At 45.6% G+C, this 23,940-nt stretch overlaps 1 protein-coding gene across 8 annotated transcripts in view; it reads right to left on the reverse strand.

The window, feature by feature from the left end:
• FAXDC2 (fatty acid hydroxylase domain containing 2) overlaps window positions 1-23,940 on the reverse strand; it is an 881,086-nt gene that overhangs the window by 10,829 nt on the left and 846,317 nt on the right. For all 8 annotated transcript variants that reach the window (XM_078786990.1, XM_078786986.1, XM_068131752.2 and 5 more), the window contains exons 6-8: window positions 22,945-23,141; window positions 22,661-22,766; window positions 22,328-22,494 (exon numbers count right to left, since the gene is read on the reverse strand). In XM_078786990.1, coding sequence (XP_078643116.1) covers window positions 22,328-22,494; window positions 22,661-22,766; window positions 22,945-23,141 — 470 coding nt within the window. The remainder of the gene's footprint in view (window positions 1-22,327; window positions 22,495-22,660; window positions 22,767-22,944; window positions 23,142-23,940) is intronic.

The following is a 23,940-nucleotide window of genomic DNA, read 5'->3' on the forward strand; positions in this document are numbered from 1 at the left end:
AATGTTTTACGGCCGGATGCCCTTCCTGACGCCAACCCTTTTTGCCGCCTTCAACGACAAACAGGGAATTACCAGTGAACTGGTACTCAATTAGCCGACCTCGGAAGGATGACAGGCTGAGTCAACCCCCCTGGCATTAATTCGGCGATTGACCGAGATTCGAACCCAGGATCCTAGGATCCTAAGCCGGCACCCTAGCCGCTAGCCCAACACCAGGGATTGGTCATGGTATGGTATGCACTAACTATATTAAAAATTTCATGCTTTTCTCATAAAATGCACAATTTTTGTGTTTATCTGCTGCACTATAATCATAAGACTTTAAACAAACAAAAAAATACCTATTTTGGGGGATCAAACCTGGACCCACTATGACCCCTGGTAAACCCCCTTAGACCCCGATTTTTTTTAATACCGTGAACAAACTTTAGTCACAACACAACAAATATCATTTGTGCCAAATTTGGTCGCAATCCCATCAGCAGTTTCTGAGAAGAAGTTTCAAGTGTTTACGGACAGACGGACTGACGACATGCCATCGCATTAGCTCCCCTGAACTTCGTTCCAGGTAAGCTAAAAATCACTCAGAGCAGCACTTGGCAAAACACAATAAACTAGGATGGCACTCGATAGAGAGCATACCTCAGCCAGGCTGAGCACCTTACGTTTTGTGTCCCACTGATAGGCTGGATCTGGATTGGGACCTGAACCAAAATCTAATTGCTTGCCCTTGTCACCTGAACAACTCATTCATCAAACTTTGTCACAACTCTTCCACAACTTTTTGAAATATGCATATCGTTTTTGGCCCCATCACTCAATGGTGAAGAATCACTTTGAAATTCTCGTATCCGGATTCTCGTATCTGGATTCAGATCTTCACCAAAATCCAATCATTTCCTCCTTGTCACATACTCAACCTCTCCACAAACTCCGTCCACAACCTTTTGAGATATCCTGTTCACAGACAGACAAACAAACAGACACAAGTGAAAACATAATCTCCATCCACCTTCGGAGGTGGAGGTAATTATGCTTTCAAAGGCCATTTACAGTTTGCTTCCATCATGTTTCCATCAAACGTTATAAAATTTCATCAAACATAACTTCAAAGTCACACAAGGACTTTGTGGACGCACTGTGTGCATGGGTGGATGTATATATGTATTGTATATATGCATATTGTGTATATTTCATATCCTGAAATTTTACATCTCTACTAAGGAACCCATACTTATGGATGGGGAAATTCCCTAACTTTTATGAGCTCAAAGATGTATTTTATTATGATTGAAAATATCAGCTTCCACCAGGTGGTGCTATACGATTATGTCGTGTGACTGCTCTCAGTCAACACTGGGAGAGTCACGGAAGGCAATCGAGCGTTACTCCTGGGCGTTCAGTTCAAATGCGGACGTTATATATCTGCGCCGGAGGAAGAAAGGGAAGGGAAAACTGAAGCTTACCTGTGGTCCCGCTGGCAATTCCTGAACCTGCAGAAATAACTCAAACAAAGACGGGTTTAAAATGTACAAGGAAAATAACAAAAGGATTTATCAAAATAAAATACCGATAACAAGAGAAACGCGACGGTGAAACTAAAGTCCTAAACGGGATGTCCCCCACACCAGACTTGAACACGGACAAAGGGAAGAATAAACTGGAAAATAATGGGGTGTGTGTGTGTGCACTTGGCTCCGATCACTGGTGGGAACTCGTCAGGGTCTGCGAACGGGTCCGGAGGTCCATGCGCGGGAACACGCCAGTAGGCCTCGATGGTTTGCCCTTGTTCACCAGGCCTCAATGCACCCTGCCACGCTCCAGCGACCAGCAGCGCTCGTCCATACGGAGAACCGCAGTTCTCGGGCCGCGGGTCTTCCTGCTGCCTCTGCACATCTCCCGATGGCGTCTCTGAACACGGTCGGTCGCATCGCTTCCTGGAGCCCGTCGCCCATGCACAATCGCTCGCGAGGTCTGGAACGTGAACAGGCACAAGAGCTCACTACATCTGCTCACTACATCTACATCATTTGAGGATACGAGCCTCGCTGGCTGGCAGGGAGAAGAAGCAAGGGAGGAAGAGAGAAAATGCCAGTTCGAGAGTTCTTTTAACATCCCGCTCTGACGTCATCGGCGCTTCTCTTCCAATCTCCGCAGGCCAACACCACCGGCCCAGCTCTTCACCAATCAGTGCGTCGCTTCTTGCTCGCCCTTCTCTCTAAAAATCAGTGAGTGTCTTCTTATTCGGCGTCTTCGGCCTGCTCGACCTCGATGTGTGCTTCCTAATGGTGTAATTAGCGGCAGCGCTCAATGTCCTGGCTTCCTGGTGGTTTTTATTGTTATTTAGTGTGGTTTAATGGCCATTCTAACTGGTGTCTATGGTGCGGTGCCAAAAAGGATAAAGGATAGATCACTGAGGTTTGATGAACAGGGGAATTAACATAATCCCTACAACTAGTTAACACAAGGGCCATCCTCGTATGGCCACAATTATTCACTCTTACGCGACAACCGGCTAAACAAAACTTACTACATGGTGATGGTTCTTACCCAACATCCGGAGCATGCTAATTTATACATCCTACCTGTTCTAAGGTAATCCCTACCCCACCGACATAACAATATGTATTGTATATATGCATATTGTGTATATTTCATATCCTGAAATTTTACATCTCTAACAAAGAACCCATACTTATGGATGGGGAAATTCCCTAACTTTTATGAGCTCGAAGATGTATTTTATTATGATTGGAAATATCAGCTTCCACCAGGTGGGGCAATACGATAGACATTGACGTAGGGAATTGGGGTGATTTTTGTTCTTTACACACCGGGGCAACTGTTTTTTTTTTTACCCCCTGAAATCCACTCGTGCACAACCATCTTTATCAAATCATTCTGTCCAGTGGTTCAAGAATGCATAGACGAGTAATACAAACAAATACACAACCCACACAGACATCTCAAATTTTATTGCATACAACATCAATAATCTACTAGGTTCATTTAATTAACGGTAAAATCTTTCTCAACATAAAGCAACTTCGAAAGGAGTCACCATGGTGAATTAAAATATCCAATTGCGATATTCCTTGGGATTTGGACACATCTATCTATCTATAATTCCAGTAATCTCTGTGTGTATGTTTGTATGTTTGTATGTTTGTATGTTTGTATGTCTGTATGTCTGTGACCGCTGTTTCTCGACAACCACGGGTCCGATATACTTGAAACTTGCCAGGTATATTGCTGGGGACCCGAGGATGTGCCTTTTCAAGGTTTCATATTAATCGGAGAAGTAGTTACCGAGCTATGTCCAAAAAACGATTCAACCAATCAGAGAGCAGCGAGCTATCACGTGTGCCGAACGTGGCGAACAGACTCTGCCTCGGACGGCACATTTGAGAGCGTATTCATTTATTTCACGTTGGAAAACTATGTTGCCGTTAAACTATGTTTTAAAACTAATTAAAACTAATTTGCGATTCATCGTAACTGCGATTTGCGACCTTCCGGACAGTGAAGACTGCACTTCCGGCAGCCAATCACAGAACGCGTTGTTGCGTAGGCGTGGCCGATGTGAGAGCGAGCCGAGCCGAGCGCGTGCGCCATTACGGTTCGTAATTCGATTTCTTCCGGAGAAAATAATAATTTCTCGATTTCTTATGCGCATTATTTCTCCCAATTCAGTCAGAGCGAAGGGCGGAAGCGAAGAGCGTTGTTTTTTTTGTTTACGGGCGTACGGGCGGGGTAGAGCGTACGGGTAGCGCTTTTTTTTTTTTTTTGGCAAGGAACGGGCACCCACGTACGGGCATGCCCTAGTATTATAAAAGAAGTGTCCGTCTGACTGTCTGTCTGTCCCCAAACTACTCCCCCCTCATCCTTGCGGCTAGCCCCTCCAAACCTCCTGTAGAACGTTTTGGGGTCCCACCAGGTGTCCTACGGAGGGGGTGGGAGGTTTCATAAATTCTTCAATACAATTATGATTTTTTTCGATCCGCACAAATATAAACGTCCTCCTTGTGTTTTCCTTTCCGCCCTTTCTCACTGGCAGATTCATCTGTATTGGTCATGTTAGAATGGCGTTGATATTCGTTTACCTCACGAGTGTCTGTAACATTGTATTTTGTGATATTAATGGTATAGTATTGATTTGTGATTGGAATGATGTTGTTTGGAATTTAAATATGGAGAGATTGAGATTAAAGGAGAATGAGGAAATTATGTGAGGATTTGCGGATTTGGCATTTGTAGTTTCGCCATTGACATCATAGAAATATTCTCCACCATACTTCTGTTGGGGTCAGCTACAGCAAGTTTTTTGCCCAAGTCTTTCACAAAGCGTCTGTCCATGCCCGACGTTCGATTGAAGGTGTCACAGGAATGTGGAATTTATTGGTGCAAACTCTTTTTTCTTTTATTCCAGCCTCTCTCCCATGCATAGCATGGGTACCTCACTAGTCAGAAATAAATGAGTTATTGTACTATATAAATATATTAATTTCATTATTCATTCATTCATATACAGGTTATTTTTTAAAATTAATTAGCACAATTGATTTACACGTCTTTTGTAGTTCTAAAAAGAAGAAGAGGCAAAATCTGCACAATCGTGTGGCATTTTTGAAAGCACACATTTCGTACTTAATTTTAAATCCTGTTTTTTTTTGGGTTTTTTTTTTGTATACAAGATCGAGGCTCGTGAAAGAGCGAACATTAATCACACAGAAAGACAAACAGACACACAAAACAAATAACATCGGGAGCGGTAGACAAGATGGGGAGAGAGGGGGAAGGACACAAACACAACATTTGAGAGCAGGGACGGAGAGACATGGAGACATCGAGAGAACTGTGGGAGGGAGAGGGCTTTGGGGGGGAGGCATGGGAAGGGGGGGGGGGTGGGAGAGGTATAAAACATATGGACACTGCCAAGACTTCCAGGAAAGAAGTTGGAATTTCAAACAAGGTGGATCTGGGGTGAATTAGTGGGGGTAGAAAAGATCAAGGTTTTGGATGGGGGAAGATAAGAGATGGTGGTGAACAGCTGTTTTGAAGACCTGGAGGGAGGAGTGTGATTGAAGTGAGTGTGGGAGTTTGTTCCAGAGGCGGGAGAAAAGAGGAATGAAAGAGTGAAGGTGAGCAGAGAGCCGAGATTTCGGCAGTTTAACCATCAGAGGGTGGCTGGCAGATCTTGTGCGACCTGTAGGAATATTTGGGGGACAGAGCACAGAGAGAGCTGGGGGAGCAAGGCCGGAGAGGATTCGGTAGCAGACAGAAAGACCACCGACCTGCCTGCGGTGAGTGAGTGAAAGGCCCTCAGAGATAGCTTCATCGCGGGAGATTCCAATGATTCTGAAAGCTTTATATTCAACAGCGTGAAGCCGAGCCAGGTGTGAGGCAGGAGCACCAGCCCATAGGGGAGAACAGTATTCCATTGAGCTGCGGATGAAAGCCTTGTATGTGGTGAGGAGCTCAGGTGTGCCTAGGAAGGACTTCGCACGACGGAGGATGCCCAGTCGGCGACTGGCTTTGGAGGCCAGCTTGGAAATGTGGTTTTCCCAAGAAAGATCATGGCAGATGGTGAGACCCAAAAGCTTGAGCGACAGAACTTCTTGGAGAGGATTGTTGAGAAAGTAGATGGGAGGGTTGTCCAGTCGATCTTTTCGGAGAGACATAGTAAGAGTGTGAGATTTGTCAGGATTGAAAGACATGTTCCACATGTTTGACCAGTCTGTGATTTTGTCCAGGTCTTCAGAGAGTGAGGAGGCTGCAGACTGCCGATCTGAGGGAAGAGGAATGGAGCGGCAGAGAGTGGAGTCATCAGCAAAGAGATACAGAGGATTTTCCAGAGAGTCGGAGAGATCATTGATAAAGACCAGAAAAAGCACAGGGCCCAGCACACTGCCTTGGGAAACTCCAGCCTGAACGGGAAGGGGAGATGAGAGAAATCCATTCAGGGCCACACGTTGACTACGACCAGAGAGGAAGTCCGCAAGCCATGCATGGAGATTTCCATGGATACCATAGGAGGAGAGTTTGGTGAGCAGAGCTGGGTGCCAGACCGTATCGAAGGCACGTGATATGTCAAGGGAGACAGCTCTGATTTCCTGTTTGGCATTGAGGACCTCCATCCATTGTTGAGACAGCAGAAGCAGCATGTCCAGAGTAGAGTGACCTGGTCTGAAACCAAATTGATGATCAGAGATCAAGCCATTGGAGAAGAGGAAAGATTTCATATCCGAAGCAATGATGGATTCCATGACTTTGCTGATAATTGGGAGCAGGCTGATTGGTCTGTAGTTGCAAGGATCTGTTTTTGCACCTTTTTTGTGTAAAGCGGTAATGTTTGCTGATTTCCAGGATGCTGGCAGATGACCTTGAGCAAAGGATAGGGTGAAAAGAACAGAGAGAGGGTGAGATAGAGCGGCAGAGCAGGATTTTAGGACCCGTGGGCTGATGCCATCTGGTCCAGTTGCAGAATCAGAGTCGAGGTTTGACAAAAACTCCTCCACCTTGTGAGGAGAGAAGGTCACAGAGTCCAGGAGCAGTTTGGTTCGACTGGGAAAGGTGGGAACAGAGAGAGATGGGTTTGGGACTAAGGATTTTGAGGCAAACACAGAGTTGAGGCATTCGGCTTTGTCACGTGCGATGTCAACTGTGTGGCCATTTGAGGTAAGGGAGGGGATGGAGGGGGAACAAACACCAGAAACGGATTTGACCAGACGCCACCAGGATTTGGAGGAAGGAGACAGGTTTGAGAGTTCATTCTTGAGTGAGGAGAGATAGTGCTTCCTGGCACTCCTGAGGGTAGACACACACTTGTTCCGAGCTTGGTGGAAGGAACTGAGATTTCCTTCAGTTGGATTAGCCTTCCAAGAGGCAAAGGCAAGTTGTTTCAGGGCAACTGCCTCACCACAAGATTCAGTGTACCATGGACGGGAGGAAGGGTAAGACAACTGAAGGCGAGATGGGATAAATCTGTGCATGAGAGAGATCAGTTTGCTTTGGAAGAATTCCCAGGAAGAATTGATGTCAGAGGCAGTGGAGATGGGAGACCAATCCAGACGATTGATGGCTGCTTGAAGACCGTCCCAGTCAGCCTGAGTGAAATGCCAGACTCGTCGACGCTGAGGAGGCTCTCTGAGAATGGCCAGAGAGATGTCCACTTTGACAAGCACATGATCAGAAGAACCGATTGGAGCAGAATAAGAGCAGCAGACATTAGCAGGGAAGTTAGTCATAACCAAGTCTAGAAGAGAAGATACTCCATTGGCTGAGATCCGGGTCGGGAAATTGACAGATTGTGTCAATCCCAGTGAGTCACAAAAGTCCTTTGCTGAGGTGCCATGACTGGTGAGAGAGGAACCCACACCCAACCAGGTGGCATGATGACAATTGAAGTCACCACATATGAGGAAGAGAGAGTTGGGATGAGTGGATAGAAGTTCGTCCATGTTGTCAGACAGTGAAATGTAGATGGAGTCATCACTGTTTGGGGGACGGTACAGAACACATATGAACAAAAGGTGGGAGCGGAGAGGAAGACGTAGCCAGAGGTACTCCTGGGGGTGAGGAGGAGAGAGGGCAGTGCAAGGAGAGTGAGGAAGAGAGTTTTTGATAAAGATAGCCACCCCACCACCAGGCCGAGGCTCAGGTCTATCATACCGGAGGGGGGAGTAACCAGGAAGAGATATTAAGGAATCAGAGACATCTTGAAGGAGGAAAGTCTCTGTTAAGCAGATCAAGTCTGGATTGTCAGAAGCAACCTGTATGGAGAGATCAGTCAGGTTTGAGCGAAGGCCCCGGATGTTTGAGGTCCATACCGTTAATGAAGAGAGAGGGGGAGCATCGGGTACAGGCCAGGGGAGGGGAGGAGTAGGGTAAGATGAAGGATGAGAGGGGGAGGTAGGGAGAGCAGTTGTTAGTGTGTCAGCGATTGCAGAAGAGTTCCAAGAAAGGGAAGGATGAGGAGGATGAAAGGTTTGAAGGTGAAGGGATGAGGCACAGAGAGGGGTTGTTTGAGGGGGGGCAGAGGAAAGAAGAAGGTTGGGGGGGGGGGGTGGAGGTATGAGATAGAAGGGAGACGAAGTGGGGAGGAGGCAGCTTTGAGGAGGAGGGGGGAGGAGGGAGAATTGGAGAGGAATGGTATGGGGGGAGATTTGAATGGGAGGGGTTGGGGGGGAGTTTTGAAGGGGAGGAGTGAGGGGGGAGTTTATGAGGGGAAGGGCAAGGGGGGAGTTCAGGAGTGGAAGGGCAAGGGGGGAGTTCAGGAGTGGAGGGGTAGGGGGGGAGTTTAAGAGTGGCGGGGCAAGGGGGGAGTTTAGGAGTGTAGGTGCAAGGGGAGGGATTTGGACGGGAGGGGCAAGAGGGGAGTTTAGAAAGTGGATGATTAATGAAAGACGAACATTGAAAACAAATTGGGTTTGTTGTGATTTTCAAGTTAGCAATCCGGTTCAGAATGATGGAGGAGGGATGGAATGAATGTGAATTTAGACCATGTAGTGAGGGAGACGTATAAGATATTGAATTTCTTTTTTTTGAGGTGGAATGAGTTGGAGAGGAAATTGAGAAAAGCCTTTTAAATAGGAAGAAAAACAGCGTGTTGTAAAATACCACTGAGTAAAACACTGAAGGGGAAAGGTTATACATATTTAAATAATATTTAAACAGAAACGTGAACAATCTTATGTGCACAAAAATACCAACGGGGGGAGAGCCGAGAGGGACCACCACGAGTCACGTGAAGGGCAAACGGTGGATGGCAAGGAGTTAATGGGGGCGGGGCGAACAGCACACCTGGACAGAAAATACAGGATGAGTCAACAGTACACGTGGAGAAAGGAAAATAAATGTTTTTGGTTTTTTTTTTTTTTGTTTGGTTTTTGGGGGTGGGGGGGGGGGGGGCGGGAGGTGGGGATTTAGAACGTTAGACAGAGTATTATGTTCGGGGTAGAAGGGAAAAAAACTAAGAGCCAAGCAAAACACGATTAAGATAACAAACACCGACGGGGGTACAACTACAAGGCCGCACACGAGGAGCAGAACACGATTAAATAATTACAAGTTACAGGAAATTCAAACCAAAAGTAACTATAATCAAAACAATAACGCATGGACGATAAAATAACGAGTTGAAATTTGACAATCTATCTGGGGAAATGGGGGAGAAACACGTGGTCGAAGAACGAACGAACGAACGAATAAGAATGAATAAACGAATGAGAACAGAGAAGGAAATGTTTTTTTTTTGGATTTTTTTGAGTTGTGATTTACACAAGGAAGAGGGCTATGGGGTGAAAAGATTGGGAAAACAGAGAACGAAAGTTATTGGATCACAAAAACACGGACCGCTGAGAGAAAAACAAAGCCTCAAGGTTGTACAGTGTTCACTGTACAACTACAAGGCCTCAAAACACGACCCGAATTAACACGATTTTCAATACAGGTATGAAAGATTTGCACCGAAAATCTTCGTCGGGAGACAATATATACACCATAAAATAAATAGTTATAACGAAAATACAAATGGGAACAATTACTTAACTTCGATTTCGATGGATAGCATGGAGAGCTGAGAATAAACGAACCCTCGCCAGCAAGACCGGAAACGGAAGTCAAATAATCATTCAGTATATTTACATGTGCTCTCATCCACAGGATAAGGGCTATTATTCTTGTTCCTGGAATTAACATTCAAGCAGTTGTTTTTCTATTTTTAGTTTTAAACACAAGGTCGAGGCAGATAACACAAAAGTTAGGTGACAGAGGGCAAAAAAAGACAACACACTGAAAGTGGGGCAGTGGGCCAACACGTTGGATACGACAAGCAAGGAAATGAACTAGAGGTTCCAGGGAACCTGAACTCCGGAAACGAAATGTATAACAAAATGCACTATATGTCCAACTTGTTTCCATGGAAACCAGAAAAATGAATATTTTCAAATATCTTTAAGTGGCAAAAGGCACAAGTTTCATCAAATTTGATCAGAATTTGTGACTTTTAGAGCTTGGACGTCGTCCAAACTGATGTTTATGGGTCAAGTCATAGGTCACGATGAGGTCATTTTTCGGACATCGTCAAAACCCGTAATATATATGTTGAGGTTTGTTACATACTGTCTACACACCAAGTTTCAGCCTTCTAGCTACATTAGGAAGTACCAGATTGACAAAAATTGATTTTTCAATATGGCCGCCCTGCCGTGCCCATTTTTGGGCGTGCAATGCCCAAATGCAATCCCAAACTAGTTTATGTCTTAAAGTTGCTGCATAACAAGTTTCATCAAATTAAATCAATGTTTGTGACTTTTAGAGCGTAGACGTCGAATTGTTTACAGACAGAGGACACTGGGTGTCGACAAAAACTCAGCTGGACACAGTCCAGTTAATAAACGAGAAAGAGAGAGAAAGAGAAAGAGAAAGAGAAAGAGAAAGAGAAGAAGAAGGAGGAGGATAAGGGAAAGAAAGAGTGGGATGAGAGGAGGAAAGAGGAGGAGGGGGAAAGAAATGAAAGGAGGGGAGGAAAGAGTACCCTGCAAGTAATTTATAATAGTACCCTACAAGTGTGAGGGTTGAGCGAGGTAGGTTTAACAAGGGTAGAAAATATCATGAGTAGGGATGAGGGATGACATGAGATGGAGCTTCACCGCCTGCTCGAAGACCTGGAAGGCGGAATGGGATTTAAATGCCTTGGGAAAGTGGTTCCACAAATGGGTGAAAAGATGAGCAAAAAAGAATGGATGTGTGCAGTCAGTCTGGATTTTGGAACTTCAACCAGGAGGGGTTATTGCAAGAGCAAGTGCATCCTGGATGAGCCAGAAAGGTTTGGGGAGCCGAGAGAGCAGATGTAGTGGACAGAAGTAGAGGCGGTAAAAAAATAGAGGCCACCCACCAGTCTGCAATGTAACAGCAACAGGCATTGTGTTTTGGGCTCAAGGGATTTTGTGTATTCTTAAAAGTGGTTTATTCACTATCCCTATTCAATATTATACATTCTATATTGTATTTCATTACATCCAACACCAAAGGTTATACAAGGAGGGGGGATGTTATGTTTTACCCCTGTCTGTTTGTCTGTCTGTGAACAGGATATCTCAGAAAGTTAGATGGATTCGGACGAAGCATAATGGAGAGGTTAGGTGTGTGACAAGAAATAATTTATTATATTTTGGTGAAGATCGTTGTCGTCCAAATGTTGGGAATAGAGCCTGTGATGGATGCTGTGAAGAGGAACAGGTTGAGATGGTTTGGTCATGTGTTGAGGAAGGATGAAAGTGACTGGTTGAGAAGAGTGATGGGAATGAATGTAGAAGGAAGTAGAGGACGGGGAAGACCGAGAAAGACTTGGCTAAAGATGGTCGAAGAAGAAATGCGGGCAAGGGGTTAACAAGGAGAGATGCAGAAAATAGGGCAAAATGGAGAAGATTGTCATGGGGACCGCAAGGCTAACTCCCGCTCTAGCAGGGGAAATGGCCTTAAAATGCATGTTGTTGTTGTTGTTGTTGTGGGGAAGATCCAGATCCGATAATTTTTTTTTTTTTTTTTTAAAGTGATTCTTCACCATTGAGAGGCCAAACATCGATATGTAGCACGGTATTTCAAAACGTTGTGGCCAACTTATGACAGAACTAGGTGGATGATTTGGTTCGGTGACAATAACAAGCCGATTTGATTTTTGTTCAGGTCCGGATCCAGATCTGGCCTATCAGTGGGATACAAAACGTAAATTGGTCAGCCTGGCGGAGGTATGCACTCCACAGAATGCCGTCATAGTTTATTTTGTATAAATTTAGCATTCAAGGGTCAAATAAACGATTTATACTGAATATTGTTATATAAATGTTCAGTGAGCACTTGCACAGGTAAATTGCTGATCATAATCAGTAGAGTTTGAGAACCATCTTAATCCCGACGATAATTATATATTGGCCAGAGCTTGGGCCTTTCTTGTCAAGTGTCATGGAGCCCATGTGTTGCTATCTTCCTCAACAGCCATACAGTTTTAGCAGTATTCCTGGGCAACATGAATTATTAACAAAATCTACTAAATATATACATGGGGTGCTATTTAAAAAAATTCTAACAGACTAGGTAAAACGTGCACATGTGACCTCCATTACAAACTACTGATAACGTTAAGGGCCTTCGCTCAAACCTGACTGATCTCTCCATACAGGTTGCTTCTGACAATCCAGACTTGATCTGCTTAACAGAGACTTTCCTCCTTCAAGATGTCTCTGATTCCTTAATATCTCTTCCTGGTTACTCCCTCCTCCGGTATGATAGACCTGAGCCTCGGCCTGGTGGTGGGGTGGCTATTTTTATCAAAAACTCTCTTCCTCACTCTCCTTGCACTGCCCTCTCTCCTCCTCACCCCCAGGAGTACCTCTGGCGACGGCTTCCTCTCCGCTCCCACCTTTTGTTCATATGTGTTCTGTACCGTCCCCCAAACAGTGATGACTCCATCTACATTTCACTGTCTGACAACATGGACCAACTTCTATCCACTCATCCCAACTCTCTCTTCCTCATATGTGGTGACTTCAATTGTCATCATGCCACCTGGTTGGGTGTGGGTTCCTCTCTCACCAGTCATGGCACCTCAGCAAAGGACTTCTGTGACTCACTGGGATTGACACAATCTGTCAATTTCCCGACCCGGATCTCAGCCAATGGAGTATCTTCTCTTCTAGACTTGGTTATGACTAACTTCCCTGCTAATGTCTGCTGCTCTTCTTCTGCTCCAATCGGTTCTTCTGATCATGTGCTTGTCAAAGTGGACATCTCTCTGGCCATTCTCAGAGAGCCTCCTCAGCGTCGACGAGTCTGGCATTTCACTCAGGCCGACTGGGACGGTCTTCAAGCAGCCATCAATCGTCTGGATTGGTCTCCCATCTCCACTGCCTCTGACATCAATTCTTCCTGGGAATTCTTCCAAAGCAAACTGATCTCTCTCATGCACAGATTTATCCCATCTCGCCTTCAGTTGTCTTACCCTTCCTCCCGTCCATGGTACACTGAATCTTGTGGTGAGGCAGTTGCCCTGAAACAACTTGCCTTTGCCTCTTGGAAGGCAAATCCAACTGAAGGAAATCTCAGTTCCCTCCACCAAGCTCGGAACAAGTGTGTGTCTACCCTCAGGAGTGCCAGGAAGCACTATCTTTCCTCACTCAAGAATGAACTCTCAAACCTGTCTCCTTCCTCCAAATCCTGGTGGCGTCTGGTCAAATCCGTTTCTGGTGTTTGTTCCCCCTCCATCCCCTCCCTTACCTCAAATGGCCACACAGTTGACATCGCACGTGACAAAGCCGAATGCCTCAACTCTGTGTTTGCCTCAAAATCCTTAGTCCCAAACCCATCTCTCTCTGTTCCCACCTTTCCCAGTCGAACCAAACTGCTCCTGGACTCTGTGACCTTCTCTCCTGACAAGGTGGAGGAGTTTTTGTCAAACCTCGACTCAGATTCTGCAACTGGACCAGATGGCATCAGCCAACGGGTCCTAAAATCCTGCTCTGCCGCTCTATCTCACCCTCTCTCTGTTCTTTTCACCCTATCCTTTGCTCAAGGTCATCTGCCAGCATCCTGTAAATCAGCAAACATTACCGCTTTACACAAAAAAGGTGCAAAAACAGATCCTTGCAACTACAGACCAATCAGCCTGCTCCCAATTATCAGCAAAGTCATGGAATCCATCATTGCTTCGGATATGAAATCTTTCCTCTTCTCCAATGGCTTGATCTCTGATCATCAATTTGGTTTCAGACCAGGTCACTCTACTCTGGACATGCTGCTTCTGCTGTCTCAACAATGGATGGAGGTCCTCAATGCCAAACAGGAAATCAGAGCTGTCTCCCTTGACATATCACGTGCCTTCGATACGGTCTGGCACCCAGCTCTGCTCACCAAACTCTCCTCCTATGGTATCCATGGAAATCTCCATGCATGGCTTGCGGACTTCCTCTCTGGTCGTAGTCAACGTGTGGCCCTGAATGGATTTCTCTCATCTCCCCTTCCCGTTCAGGCTGGAGTTCCCCAAGGCAGTGTGCTGGGCCCTGTGCTTTTTCTGGTCTTTATCAATGATCTCTCCGACTCTCTGGAAAATCCTCTGTATCTCTTTGCTGATGACTCCACTCTCTGCCGCTCCATTCCTCTTCCCTCAGATCGGCAGTCTGCAGCCTCCTCACTCTCTGAATACCTGGACAAAATCACAGACTGGTCAAACATGTGGAACATGTCTTTCAATCCTGACAAATCTCACACTCTTACTATGTCTCTCCGAAAAGATCGACTGGACAACCCTCCCATCTACTTTCTCAACAATCCTCTCCAAGAAGTTCTGTCGCTCAAGCTTTTGGGTCTCACCATCTGCCATGATCTTTCTTGGGAAAACCACATTTCCAAGCTGGCCTCCAAAGCCAGTCGCCGACTGGGCATCCTCCGTCGTGCGAAGTCCTTCCTAGGCACACCTGAGCTCCTCACCACATACAAGGCTTTCATCCGCAGCTGAATGGAATACTGTTCTCCCCTATGGGCTGGTGCTCCTGCCTCACACCTGGCTCGGCTTCACGCTGTTGAATCCAAAGCTTTCAGAATCATTGGAATCTCCCGCGATGAAGCTATCTCTGAGGGCCTTTCACTCACTCACCGCAGGCAGGTAGGTGGTCTTTCTGTCTTCTACCGACTCCTCTCCGGCCTTGCTCCCCCAGCTCTCTCTGTGCTCTGTCCCCCAAATATTCCTACAGGTCGCACAAGATCTGCCAGCCACCCTCTGATGGTTAAACTGCCGAAATCTCGGCTCTCTGCTCACCTTCACTCTTTCATTCCTCTTTTCTCCCGCCTCTGGAACAAACTCCCACACTCACTTCAATCACACTCCTCCCTCCAGGTCTTCAAAACAGCTGTTCACCACCATCTCTTATCTTCCCCCATCCAAAACCTTGATCTTTTCTACCCCCACTAATTCACCCCAGATCCACCTTGTTTGAAATTCCAACTTCTTTCCTGGAAGTCTTGGCAGTGTCCATATGTTTTATACCTCTCCCACCCCCCCCCCCCCCCTTCCCATGCCTCCCCCCCAAAGCCCTCTCCCTCCCACAGTTCTCTCGATGTCTCTCGGTCCCTGCTCTCAAATGTTGTGTTTGTGTCCTTCCCCCTCTCTCCCCATCTTGTCTACCGCTCCCGATGTTATTTGTTTTGTGTGTCTGTTTGTCTTTCTGTGTGATTAATGTTCGCTCTTTCACGAGCCTCGATCTTGTATACAAAAAAAAAAAAAAAAAAAAAAAAAAAAAAACACTACTCATATCAAAAATGGCATGAGGATTAGTAAGAAAGTGACATTTAAATTAGCTTATATACCACAGTGAGTTCTGGAGTTTATGGGAAATTTTCCATCTTGATTCAGTATTTTCCTCATTGGCAAAACTGCCAACGAGTACAGATTATTATTCATTAATCCCACTCAAATTTAGCATAAACAAATAAAGTTAATACACTGTCAAATTATTTTTCTCGCTACATCTGCAGTTATTGGTGATTTAACAGGACAAGTTTATGATACATCTTTAAAAGGAAACCCAATAATTACTTTATTCACAATTCATTTATTTGATGCATTCAGGAATGTCAGAAAATCCTGTACGACAAAGAAAGACTATGGAATATGTAGATTAATAAAGTATAACTAACATCTTCACTTCTTTGTCCAGTTCTGGAAAATGCATTTTTGCTTATCTGGCAAACCGTGGAGGCCTGTATTTTCAATGCTGCTTTGATTCAAACCAAAATGTAACACGTTTTATTTATTTCTTTTTTGTATACATAGTCGAGGCTTATGGTGGAGCTAGAAGATATAACGGATCAGGACGTAACAGAACAAAAGGAAGAGTAGAAAGTGAGGGGGAAAACACACCAACAGCAAGGATGCGGGACAAACTAGAGGGAGACCTGGAGAAATAAAGGATGTGGGGAAGAATGAGGGGTATGGGGAGGACACGGGGGGGGGGCAGACAAGATGGCTACAGAGGCAAACTCTCAGGAATGGAAAACTTGGAATTTGGAAAGAGATGGGCTTAGGGATGGGTTAACGGTGGTAGAAAAGATAATGGCTTTGGATGGGGAATAATCTGAGATGATGGTGAACAGCTGTCTTAAATATCTAAAGGGGAAGAATGAGATTGAAGAGGATGTGGAAGTTGATTCCACAGGTGGGAAACAAGAGGAACAAATGAGTGGAGGTGATCATCGATTCTGGATTTTGGGAGTTTCACTAGAAGGGGGTTGATGGTGGACCACGTGCTCCCTGTAGAAACTTGGGGGGAGAGGGGGTCCACCCCCCCGCCCCCCCCCTCGTAACACTCCATAACGCTTCAACAGACACCCCCTAAAATATTATGTAACGCTCAATGAAGACACACCCCTCTCCCCTTATTTCATAACTTAATCCCAGTATGCTATGTATCCCATTGTTTATTATTTTTTTTTTTTCAGTTACTTTGAACTATATTTGAAAAATAGGGGGAATACCCCTGGGCACTCACCTGGTAGAATAAAGCAGTATACTACATTGACTAAAGGTACTCGTATTTTAAACAGTATCACGGTGTTTTAAACCAATTGCAATGGTAGCTAGAAGACAGGGCAGCTAACATAATCAGACAGGGTATAATCATACTAACATAATCACAAGACTTAAAAATGAATAAAACAAGTCAGGAGACGACGATGGTTCACGAGCGAGCGGTATTCTTCGGTTCGATTTCGAAAATTCGGTTCGATTCCGACAACTTTAAAAACTTGACCTTTGTGACCTTGAAATGTCAAAAAGGTTACTGACCTTGAAATGATAGAAAATAATGTATAATCAGTTATGAGGTTAGTTAGCTACACAATACCGAAAATTCGGTTCGATTCCGACAACTTTGAAAATTTGACCTTTGTGACCTTCAAAGGGCAAAGGTCGAAGATTCTGAAATTTGCTGGAAAACTTGTATTTCATGATGTATGTGATAATATAAGATCATGTACGACATTTCACCCTATCAGGAAGCGAACAATGTAATAAAACCATCAAAAATCGACTTTTCTAAAGTTTGTGACCTTGATCTGGGGGCGAAAATGAAAAATCGAGCTCCGTGGGGCTAGACACATGACATTGGCCTAACCAAATATCGAAACCCCTGTCAGATTCCACCAAACCCCTCGGAGAAGATGTAGCTTGAACTTGATTACCCCCTAGAAAGACATCTTTTTCAGGCGTGGCTCCGCCCACAATGGGCGTAATACGCCCACTCTAGGCAGGACACAACTAGATCATGATATCAACCTCCCACCCAAGTTTCATCAAGATCGGATGATATCATCGGGTAGTTATGCTGCGGACAGACAGACACACACAGACAGACGCACACACTTGATGAATATAGTGGTCACTTGATAACTCGTGAACCAAAAACACCAGATATATAATTAAATAATCACTCACGGTTCCCAATCAAAAATCTTTTTTGAGATGCTGAAAACCGATAAAAAGACCGAAAAACCGTGAATACACGAAGCATAGGGCTGCAGATGTAGAAACAGGTCACAATTTTATAACTGCGAATACGACGGGTCCGTGAATGTTGAACCAGCGAAATCAAAAAAATATGAGGGGTCCTTAGGGTCCTCTGGATCGTTTTGGTTTTTTGGGTCCTCGGGGTATTTGGGGTCCTCTGAGTCTTCGGGGTATTTAAGGGACTTTGAGGTGTTTTTGGTCTTAGAGGACTTTCGGGGTCTTAGTAGTCTTAAGGGTTTTGCGGGTCCTTAAAGGGTCTTCAACGGTCTGAGGATCAAAGGTCCAATTTATTTTACATATGCAGTCTAAAGGGTCAAAAGGTACATTGTAATACTATGTATTTAATAGACTACATAATTCATAGACAGTATGTCACCGAGTTCAAACAGTACAACATATAGTCACATGGCTGGATAAGATAACCAGGGAACCATTGGTAGGCGTGGATGACTCAAAATAAATAACGGCTCTGCTGCTTTTTTTCCCTGAAAATGTCTGCTGCTCTTCTTCTGCTCCAATCGGCTCATCTGATCATGTGCTCGTTAAAGTGGACATCTCTCTGACCATTCTCAGGGAGCCTGCTCAGCGTCGACGAGTCTGGCATTTCACTCAGGCCAACTGGCACGGTCTTCAAGCAGCCATCAATCATCTGGACTGGTCTCCCATCTCTACCACCTCTGACATCAATTCATCCTGGGAATTCTTCCAAAGTAAATTGCTCTCTCTCATGCACAGATTTATCCCATCTCGTCTTCAGTTGTCATACCCTTCCTCCTGTCCATGGTAAACGGAATCTTGTGGTGAGGCTGTTGCCCAGAAACAACTTGCCTTCGTCTCCTGGAAAGCAAATCCAACGGAAGGAAATCTCATTTCCTTTCACAAAGCCCGAAACAAGTGTGTGTCCACCCTCAGGAGAGCCAGGAAACAATATCTCTCCGTTCTCAAGACCGAACTCTCTTATCTGTCTCCCTCTTCCAAATCCTGGTGGCATCTGGTCAAATCTGTTTCTGGTGTTTGTTCCCCCTCCATCCCCTCCCTTACCTCAAACGGCTACACAGCTGACTCCGCACGTGAAAAAGCTGAATGCCTCAACTCTGTGTTTGCCTCTAAATCTTGTGTCCCAAACCCATCCCTCTCTGTACCCACCATACCAGGTCGTACCCAGCTGCTCCTGGACTCCGTGTCCTTTCCTCCTGACAAGGTGGAAAAGTTTCTGTCAACCCCCGACTCTGATTCTGCAACTGGACCTGACGGCATCAGCCCACGGGTCCTAAAATCCTGTTCTTCCGCTCTTTCACTCCCTCTCTCTGTTCTCTTCACCCTCTCTTTTGCTCAACGCCAACTGCCATCTGCTTGGAAATCAGCCAACATCACCGCTTTGCACAAAAAAGGTGCAAAAACAGATCCTAGCAACTACAGACCAATCAGCCTTCTCCCAATTATCAGCAAAGTCATGGAATCCATCATTGCTTCGGATATGAAATCTTTCCTCTTCTCCAATGGTTTGATCTCTGATCATCAATTTGGTTTCAGACCAGGTCACTCGACTCTGGACATGCTGCTTCTGCTGTCTCAACAATGGATGGAGGTCCTCAATGCCAAACAGGAAATTAGAGCCGTCTCCCTCGACATATCACGTGCCTTCGATACGGTCTGGCACCCCGCTCTGCTCACCAAACTCTCCTCCTTTGGTATCCATGGAAATCTCCACACATGGCTGGCAGACTTCCTCTCTAGTCGTAGTCAACGTGTGGCCCTGAATGGGTTTCTCTCATCTCCTCTTCCTGTTCAGGCTGGAGTTCCCCAAGGCAGTGTTCTGGGCCCTGTGCTTTTTCTGGTCTTCATCAATGATCTCTCTGACTCTCTTGAAAATCCTCTCTATCTCTTTGCTGATGACTCCACTCTCTGCCGCTCCATTCCTCATCCCTCAGATCGGCAGTCTGCAGCCTCCTCACTCTCTGCAGACCTGGACAAAATCACTGACTGGGCAAACAAGTGGAACATGTCTTTCAATCCTGACAAATCTCACACTCTTACGATGTCTCTCCGAAAAGACCGACTGGACAACCCTCCGATCTACTTTCTGAATAATCCTCTCCAAGAAGTTCTGTCACTCAAATGCTTTTGGGTCTCACTATCTGCCATGATCTTTCCTGGGAAAACCACATTTCCAAGCTGGCCTCCAAAGCCAGTCGCCGACTGGGCATCCTCCTTCGTGTGAAGTCCTTCCTTGGCACACCTGAGCTCCTCACCACATACAAGGCTTTCATCCACAGCTCAATGGAGTACTGCTCTCCCCTCTGGGCTGGTGCTCCTGCCTCACACCTAGCTCGTCTTCACGCTGTTGAAACCAAAGCGTTCAGAATCATTGGAATCCCCCGCGATGACGCTATCTCCGAGGGCCTTTCACTTGATCACCGCAGGCAGGTTGGTGGTCTTTCCGTCTTCTACCGACTCCTCTCCGGCCTTGCTCCCCCAGCTCTGTCTGGGCTCTGTCCCCCAAATATTCCTGCAGGTCGCACAAGATCTGCCTGCAACCCTCTTATGGTTAAACTGCCAAAATCAAGACTCTCTGCTCACCTTCACTCCTTCATTCCTCTTTTCTCCCGCCTCTGGAACAAACTCCCTCACTCTCTTCAATCCCACTCCTTCCTCCAGGTCTTTAAAACGGCTGTTCACCACCATCTCTTATCTTCCCCAATCCAAAACCTTGATCTTTTCTACCCCCGCTAATTCACCCCAAATCCACTTTTTTGAGGTGACTTTTGACTTCTTTCCTGGAAGTCCTTGGTGTCCTTGCGTTTTATACCTATCCTGCCTCCCCCCAGGCCCTCTCCCTCCAAAAACATCTCCCGATGTCCCTGCTCTCAAATGTTGTGTTTGTGTGCTTCCTCCCCTTCTCTCCCCATCTTGTCGACCACTCCCCTTTTTATATACTTTGTTTGCTTGTTTGTTTGATTGATAAATGTTAGCTCTTTCACGAGCCTCGACTCTGTATACAAAAAAAAACCAAAAAAAAAAAACCGGAGAATAAATCAAATACCTATTTTGGGGGGCAAACTCCTGATTTTTTTTCTTTCTTTTTTTCTAATACTGTGAACAAAGTTTAGTACAACACGGGTAATTAAGGTTGTGGTTTCGTCGAAATCTGGCAATCAAGTTTCATCAAGACCCCAATTTTTTTTTTTAATGCTGTGAAGAAACTAGAGTTCCAACATACCAAATATCGTTTAACCAAGTCTGATTACAATCCCATTAGCAGTTTTGGAGAAGAAGTTGCAAGTGTTTATGGACGGACAGATGGATGAATGGATGGACGAACGACGCACCATCCCAAAGCATAAGCTCCCCAGAACTAGGTTCCAGGTGAGCTAAAAGGTAAAGGTGGTACAATGTACCGCCAAGAAGACGAGGCAATAGTCGGAATCCTTGTAATGACAGGACGAATCGCTTGGAGTGATGTAATCCTTTCTAAATATGTTCAATTGCTTTCATCCGCAAATTAAATTAAGTGTCTGTGGAAAAAGTAATGATGGAATACTTTCAAAACTGCACCAACAATATAAATTTTGTACTTTGGAATTTATATTCCATTAATATTTTATAACATTTTAGATTGTACAGATCTTGGCGATAATGAACTGTTGGGTTACTTTTTGCACAAAGCATTTAACATGAAAACATAACAACTGCTACAACAATACAAATGCAAAGATTATATACAAGAAATACAAAGGAGGAGGGAGTGGATGTACAAAGGGGGAGGGAGGCATAGAAATGGGAGGGACGAGGAGTATAAAGGGGAGAGAAGAGGAGCACAAAGGAGAGGGAAGAGGCAAAATGGGAGGGAATAGGAGTACAAAGGGGAAGAGGAGTGCAAATGGGAGGGAAGATGACTACAAAGGGGGGGAAACAATGCAAATGGGAGGGGGGGAAACAATGCAAATGGGAGGGGGGGAACAGGAGTGTAAAGGGGAGGGAAGATGAGTATAAGGGGAGGGAAGAGGAGTACAAAGGGGGAGGTGTACAAACAGGAGGAGGAGGAGGAGTATAGATAGGGGAGAGGAGGAGTGCAATGAAGGGAGGAGTGAGTAGAAAGAGAGAGGTAGGAGTAAAAAGAGAAGGGGGAGTACAAAGGGCCGAGAGAGAGAGGAGTACAATGGAGATGGAGGAGTGCAAAGGAGGAGGGAGGAGTGCAAAGGAGGAGGGAGGAGTGCAAAGGAGGAGGGAGGAGTGCAAAGGACGAGGGAGGAGTGCAAAGGATGGTGCAAAGGAGGTGGAAGTAGACATGGAGGGGGAATTACACAAGAAAGGAAACTACACAAGGAGGGGGGAGTAGAAAAGGAAGGGAGGATAGAGTACAAATGGAAAGGAGTGAGGAAGTACAAAGGTCGGGAGGATAGAGTACAAAGGGAAAGGTGCATAAAGAGAAGGATGCATGACAAATGGAGGAGGTGTGAGTACAAAGGGAGGGAGGTGTGAGTACAAAGGGAGGGAGGAGTGAATACAAAGGGAGGTAGGAGAAAATACAAAGGGAGGGAGGTGCGAGTACAAAGGGAGGGAGGTGTGAGTACAAATGGAGGGAGGTGTGAGTACAAAGCAAAGGAGAAGTGAGAATCCAAAGGGAGTGAAGAGCGAGTGCAAAGGGAGGGAGGAGCGAGTACAAAAGGAGTGAGGAATGAGTACAAAGGGAGGTAGGAGTGAGTACAAAAGGAGTGAGGAATGAGCACAAAGGGAGGGAGAAGTATTCTGCCACATGATAAAGCTCACTTGAGATGATGAAAGTCGTGTGCCTCTGGCGAGGGCAACAGGGGGAAGTGGTATCCAGAGTGGGCGATGGAAGTGGACAGCAATGCCATGCAAAACCACAGCATGGTGGATGCAAGGTGAGATCCGAGCAGGATTGGTCCAATTAGGGGTGGAATCATATTGGACATCTTTGTGACACAAAGATGCATCAACAAAAGATCAACAATTTTTTTTATTTCAAAAAGTCATTCCAAATTTCTTACTGTTCTTTCCTTTCTTTTGCAATTCATTTATTACCAGCAAGTGCTCTGAAGCACAGGCATTTATTAACTATACAAGTGTGTATGCACTCACAATATGCTCCAAAGGATGTGCATACAGAGATGTGATGCCAATGGGTGCTGTCCACTCGTGGTGCTTCTTGTGGATGTGCCTGTAGATAGCAGGGTGGTGCAGCAACCTGGACATGAAGGCATGGTTAATTAATCTGCAAGTGGTTTCAAATAAACAAACAAACAAGATGGTGACCACTGTCAGAAGTGTCATGGAGGATGTGGGGAAGAAAAACGTATAAATGACCTTCAACATTTAAATAAGTTGATCAAATGTTAAAAGTAAAAGACAATTGAAGATTATACCTATGGGAATAGTAGAACAGCAATTCCTCCAGCATAATGTGGATGCCAACCTCAAAGAGGACCCAGTGAAAGGTGGGCAGTGTTGGACCACATGGTATCACGTTCCAACGTTGCAGCAACACCATCATAGGCATTGAAATGAATATCTGATTGGCCAGAACTGAAAGGATGGCGCCTCGGAGACAATGCCATTCGACCTACCACAAAGCCATGGGCATCATGCATCATACACAGAACAAACATCAATGCTAGAATAAGGCGACCACTTCTTACAAGCGCCATTGGCTGAGGGCACGGATGTGCCGCTGATGCAGTGCCCTCTGCAGCAGGATAGGGCAGGAATTTGGAATTTGTTCAAGGTGCCGGCAATAGCTCGCCTACTCTTCGCAAAGGACACCATAGGATCTTTAACGTCTACCAAAGAATGCTGGCAGATGGGACACCACATTTATGTTCATGCGAGGGATGGCACACACATTGATGAATCACTCTGCCCGTGAAACACTGGGATGACAGTTTATAGATGGGTCAGGATTCAAACCCAGGCTAGACAGCTTAAGCCCCAGTCACACCGGGCCTGCGACCAGGTTACGACCTAGCTGCGACCGAAAATTTTGTGAATCGCGGGCAATTCGTAGAAAGAGCGCGCGACTGGTCGCAGAGGTCGTGGGTGATGGCCAGAGCAAAATCAGTCGCAGCAAGGTTGATGGTCATGTTCAAAACTTCTGACCTGCGATTCCAAATTGTAAGACGTCGTAGACAGGTCTTACATGGTCGTACCACCAGTCGCGCATGATCGCGGGTCAAGTAGTCGCACGATTGGTCGTGCTACTGGTCGTGCCACCTGACGATTGGTGGTGCCACCTGTCGTTCAACCTCACGATTGGTAGAGCGAGCGTTCGCAGATCGCCACGATTGATTGTCCGAGCGGTCGCAAGTCGCCACGATTGACCGTACGATTGGTCGCTGATCGCCACCACTATTCGCACGATTACC

The sequence above is a fragment of the Myxine glutinosa genome, chromosome 1 (assembly GCF_964187855.1).
Source record: "Myxine glutinosa chromosome 1, kmMyxGlut1.1, whole genome shotgun sequence".
NCBI classification, from domain to species: domain Eukaryota; kingdom Metazoa; phylum Chordata; class Myxini; order Myxiniformes; family Myxinidae; genus Myxine; species Myxine glutinosa.